General features: G+C 40.1%; 1 protein-coding gene across 1 annotated transcript in view; it reads right to left on the bottom strand.

The window, feature by feature from the left end:
• Positions 1-4,224: 4,224 nt before the first annotated feature.
• The window catches only part of gucy2g (guanylate cyclase 2g), an 88,008-nt gene continuing 86,361 nt past the window's right edge, over positions 4,225-5,871 (bottom strand). Inside the window, exon 23 of the mRNA XM_046367957.1 lies at positions 4,225-4,347. Within this exon, the coding sequence (XP_046223913.1) occupies positions 4,225-4,347 (123 nt within the window). The remainder of the gene's footprint in view (positions 4,348-5,871) is intronic.

Here is a 5,871-nt window from a genome sequence, read left to right as displayed (position 1 = left end):
TCATTCAAGGGTTTTTCTTTATTTTTACTATTTTCTACATTGTAGAATAATAGCAAAGACATCAAAGCTATGAAATAAGACATATGGAATCATGTAATAACCAAAAAAGTGTTAAACAAATCAAAATATATTTTATATATGAGATTCTCCAATAGCCACCCTTTGCCTTGATGACAGCTTTGCACGCTTTTGGCATTCTATCAACCAGCTTCACCTGGAATGTTTTTCCCAACAGTCTTGAAGGCGTTCCCACATATGCAGAGCACTTGTTGGCTGCTTTTCCTTCAGTCTGCGGTCCGACTCACCCCAAACAATCTCAATTTGGTTGAGGTCGGGGGATTGTGGAGGCCAGGTCATCTGATGTAGCACTCCATCACTCTCCTTCTTGGTAAAATAGCCCTTACACCGCCTGGAGGTGTTGAAAAGCAAATGATAGTCCCACTAAGCCCAAACAAGATGGGATGACGTATCACTGCAGAATGCTGTGGTAGACATGCTGGTTAAGTGTGCCTTGAATTCTAAATAAATCAGTGTCACCATCAAAGCGCCCTTACAACTCCCCCATGCCTTATGGTGGGAAATACACAGGCGGAGATCATTTGTTCACCCACACTGCGACTCACAAAGACACGGCGGTTGAACCAAACATCGCCAATTTGGACTCCAGACCAAACAACAAATTTCCACTGGTCTAATGTCAATTTCTCGTATTTCTTGGCCCAGACAAGTCTCTTCTCATTTGTGTTCTTTAGTAGTGGTTTCTTTGCAGCAATTCGACTATGAAGGCCTGATTCACGCAGTCTGAACAGTTGATTTTGAGATGTGTCTGTGACTTGAACTGTGAGAAGCATTTTTTGGGGCTTCAATTTCTGAGGCTGGTAACTCTAATGAACTTACCCTTTGCAGCAGAGGTAACTCTGAGTCTTACATTCCTGTGCCAATCCTCGTGAGAGCCAGTTTCATCATAGCGCTTGATGATTTTTGCGACTGCACTTGAAGAAACTTTCAAAGTTATTGAAATGACTGACCTTCATGTCTTAAAGTAATGATGGACTGTCACTTCTCTTTGCTTTTTTGAGCTGTTCTTGCCATAATGTGGATTTGGTCTTTTACCAAATAGGGCTATCTACTGTATACCTCTCTACCTTGTCACAACACAATTATTGGCTCAAATGCATTAAGGATAGAAATTACACAAATTTACTTAAGGATGCACATCTGTTAACTGAAATGCATTCCAGGTGACTACCTCATGAATCTGGTTGAGAGAATGCCAAGAGTGGTGTCTTTTTGAAGAATCTCAAATATGAAATTGATTTTAGATTTGTTTCACACTATTTTGGATACTACTTGATTCCATATGTGTTATTTCATTTTGTTGATGCCTTCACTATCATTCTACAATGTTGAAAATAGTAGAAATAAAGAAATACCCTTGAATGAGTAGGTGTTCTAAAACTTTTGACCAGTAGTGTCTTTAAGTGCTATCACACGCGGAAACAAAGAAACATACATGCACACATGCTCATCAGGTCTCAGGGAGTGTACGTACACATTCCATACTGTATTAAGCTTTACAAACTGCAGTACATTCACAGTGACATTATAGTAACATCCACCCATGTTCTCATCGCTTCTAGTTATCAGTACATACTTTTACAATTCTAACCATATTCATGTTTAATGTAACCTGCAGTACAAGTATCCTGTTTCAAAATAATAAAAAAGTATAATAATTGTTCCCCATTTGTCTATTTGATATAATAAATTAATTCTAACCTTGTTGACAAAAAGAACACATCTCCACATACATTCATTTACATGTAACTACATTCCATTCAAACCTCGTATAACAAAGGCATGTGACAACAAAGATCAAAAACATGTCTGAAAACATGTCAAGATGCCCTTTCTGCAAATAAATTATTCTGCTAAGAAATGACCAGTTGTCATGTGAACAAATCCAGAAACCAGTAATGTGTTGACTAATTCATCTTTGTATTAATGTACTAAACAAGATCATTACCAGAAAAATAGCTGCCATTAACAACCATGTTGGCAAAAAAAAGAGACTTTCAGTGTGGCCTGAGTTCGCCTGTAGGTCATCCTCTCCCTGCCGTCAGCGTGCCGTGCCTTGGTCATGTGAAAGTGGTTAGAGTTCTCTGTCCTCTTCCCCTCGCTTTGCTCTCTTGGTCTTTGGATGTGGCTGATTTGACCTAACAAAGAAATGACCAGGGCTCTGTTTAGAAGGATGTAATGTTTACAAAGCATTTCGATATCATAGAACTGTATTGTGTAGAACATCTTTATCGGGAATCATGTTAGCTCTATTCATTACATTTCAAATTCACATCATTGAACACACCCCAGGATTATCACCATATGCTTAATTTGGTTCACATCAAACATCTACATTTACTCAAAGGTGTTACCATAACATTTCCTATAATCATCATGTGTGGTCACTAGGGACCTTTTCAGACCGGAGATAAGTTGCCTTAAACATGGACTTAAAGGCACAGTGCAGTAAAAATTATATTTTTTTCTGTGTTTTGTATCATATTGTACAACAGCTGATGAATCTAATACTGTAAAAGTGTGAGGAAATTTGATCCGTGTTATTTCCTGATAGTTGCTAGTTGAAAATACAATCTACACAGGACCTTCTTATCAGCAGGTTTGCAGGATGGGAGTTTTGGCTTTCCATGGTGACATCAACATGCGCTAAATAACAACGAGAGTACCAAACCTCTCTGCCAATAACAGCTACACTGCCTTCAGAAAGGATTCACACCTCTTGACTTTTCCCACATTTTGTTTAGTTACAAGGTCAGATAAAATGTATTTAATTGTCATTTTCTTGTCAATGATCTACACAAAATACTCGGATGTCAAAATGGGTGAAAAAAATTGTAACACAAATCATGAAAAATAAAACACTAATCTCTTAATTACATAAGTATTCAACACCGTGAGTGAATACATGTTAGAATCACCTTTGGCATCGATTACAGCTGTGTGTCTTTCTGGGTAAGTCTATAATTGTAGAACATTTGCACATTATTCTTCAAAGAATTCTGTCAAGTTGGTTGTTGATCAATGCTAGACAGCCATTTTCAAGTCTTGAAATAGATTTTCAAGTTGATTTAAGTCAAAACTAAGTAGGCCAGGAAAATTCAATGTCATCTTGGTAAGCAACTCCAGTGTATATTTGGCCATGTGTTTTAGGTTATTAACCTAAAAGCACTAGTGCTCCCAAATGTAAAAAGTTAGGAGCACAAAATAACATTTATGAGCACCAGAAAATACGATATCTTAAATTGATTGAGATTTAGGCTCTATGAATTGTAGCTACTTCTGAAGCACATGTTGTGCCCTAGAAACTACTATGTAAATCAAATCAAATGTTATTTGTCACATGCGCCGAATACAACAGGGGGGGTAACACCATACAGTGAAATGCTTACTTACAAGCTCTTAACAAACAATACAGTTTTAAGAAAATATCCACCCAAAAAATAAACAAAAAGTAGCAGATAAGAATAACAAATGATTAAAGATCTCGGGGAGGGGGGGGGTGCAGTACCTGTCATTGAAATTAAGTCATATGTGGAATATTAGGTTGTCGATTATGTAAATGAACTATTTTCCAATTGCAATGCATTAAATTGAAAATTGTACACTGCATCTTTAAGAGTGTCAAGTTTGTGCCGACTACACAAGATATCGGTCATTCATTCATTGCTTTGATCATTGATCTCCTGAAGAAGCTATCCCTTTTCCTTTCATTCTGGATATACTGGTAAAGTTACCAGGTTGTTAACTAGCTAGCTAGTGAGGTGACAAATATGACTGAACAAGGTGTAAAACAAATGAGGACTGCAAGTAGTTTTAGAACATGATTTATGAATGTAAAATGTGCCCCATCCAATCAGTGACACAATTCTTTAAAAAAGAATTGTGCCGATAATATGCGTCAGATCTTTTGAACCGTTTGGGTTAGCAACAAGCGGTTTTCATTGTATTAATGGTGCAAGTGTGACGCAAACAAATCTGTGCTTGGGTAACAATTGTACAGTGAAGCCTTATCGTTACAACAATTATCAACAAAACGAAATATTGGATTTTCACCAAATTTCCCAAATTAAAACCAGGTGCAAAATAGATTGGTCCACTTTAGAGACCTGCAGAGGCGTGTATTCTGTTGAAAAGCAAGCAGAGGAATCAACTTGCAAGTACCTCAGTTGGTGGTTTGAGACATGAAGCTGGGGGAGAGGTGTGGACTGGTAGAGGAGGGTTGAAGCCTTCTTTACCCAACAGCCAGAAGGTCTTCTGACAGCCCTTTCCCTTATGGCATGGATGGATATACACAGAGTTTGTGTCACTCACACACATTACATTGAGGTAACACTGTATTTGAAGGGTACCTACATAAGAAAATAACACAATTATAATCCATTCATAAGCCAAATAAGCATTAATTATACTTATGCCAACTTATGTCAACAACCACAAGCTAATATTTGTGTCATGTCTTCCTATAACATTTGTAGATATAGATAACAAAACATTAAGGTGTTGTGCAGGGTTGTACCATTTGCACCTCCATACTTACATCCAACCATTAGGGTTGTACCATTTGCACCTCCATACTTACCTCCAACCATTAGGGTTGTACCATTTGCACCCCCATACTTACTGTAGTTGTATACGCAGAGCATCATGGGTAATGTGTTGAGATGAGTACGCTCAGATAAATGTGGCACGCCTTGGTCATTGTATTTTGTGTTTTCGTTATATATTTGGTCAGGCCAGGGTGTGACATGGGTTTATATGTTGTTTTTCGTATTGGGGTTTGTAGTATTTGGGATCGCGGCTGATTAGGGGTGTTGTATAGGCTTGGCTGCCTGAGGCGATTCTCAATCAGAGTCAGGTGATTCTCGTTGTCTCTGATTGGGAACCGTATTTAGGGAGCCAGAGTTTCGCTTTGTATTTCATGGGTGATTGTTCCTGTCTCTGTGTAGGGTTCACCAGATAGGCTGTAATTAGATTTCACGTTCCGTTTGTTGTTTTGTATTGTATAGTTATTTCATGTATCACGTTTTCATTCATTAAAGATCATGAGTAACAAACACGCTGCATTTCGGTCCGACTCTCTTTCTTTAACAGCCGAACGCCGTTACAGAATCACCCACCACTCACGGACCGAGCAGCGTGTTAACAGGGAGCAGCGAAAGGAGGACGTTATGGACGGTAGAGGCATGGAGTATACGACGTGGGAAGAAATTGACAGGTGGGCGGCCGACCCAGAGAGAGTGCAGGTGCCCGCCTGGGATTCGCTGGAGCAATGCGAAGAGGGCTATAGGCGAATGGAGTCGAAAAGGAAAACACGGCGACACAGAGCGAAAACCGAAAGTAACCCCCAAATATGTATTGTGGGAGGGCGCAGAGAGAGAGTGGCTGAGTCAGGGTTCAGACCTGAGCCAACTCTCCCTGTTAATCGTGAAGAGCAGTTGCAGTGGGAGAGGCTGCATCATTTGGAGATTTGGACATGGGAGGAGGAATTAGACGGGAAAGGACCCTGGGCTCAGCCTGGAGAATATCGCCGTCCCAAGGAAGAAATAGATGCAGATAAAGCGGAGAGGCGCTGGTATGAGGAGGCAGCACGAAAAGCAGCCCCAAAAAATTATTGGGGGGGGCTAGAAGGGAGTATGGCTATGCCAGGTAGGAGACCTGCGCAAACTCCCTGTGCTCACCGTTGGGCTAGAGAGACCGGGCAGGCACCGTGTTATGCTATGGAGCGCACAGTGTTTCCAGTGCGGGAGCATAGCCTGGTGCGGCACATACCAGCCCTTCCTATTGGCCGGGCTA

This window comes from Oncorhynchus gorbuscha, linkage group LG11 (genome assembly GCF_021184085.1).
Source record: "Oncorhynchus gorbuscha isolate QuinsamMale2020 ecotype Even-year linkage group LG11, OgorEven_v1.0, whole genome shotgun sequence".
Lineage (NCBI taxonomy): Eukaryota > Metazoa > Chordata > Actinopteri > Salmoniformes > Salmonidae > Oncorhynchus > Oncorhynchus gorbuscha.
This window is presented reverse-complemented; position numbering and strand designations above follow the sequence as displayed.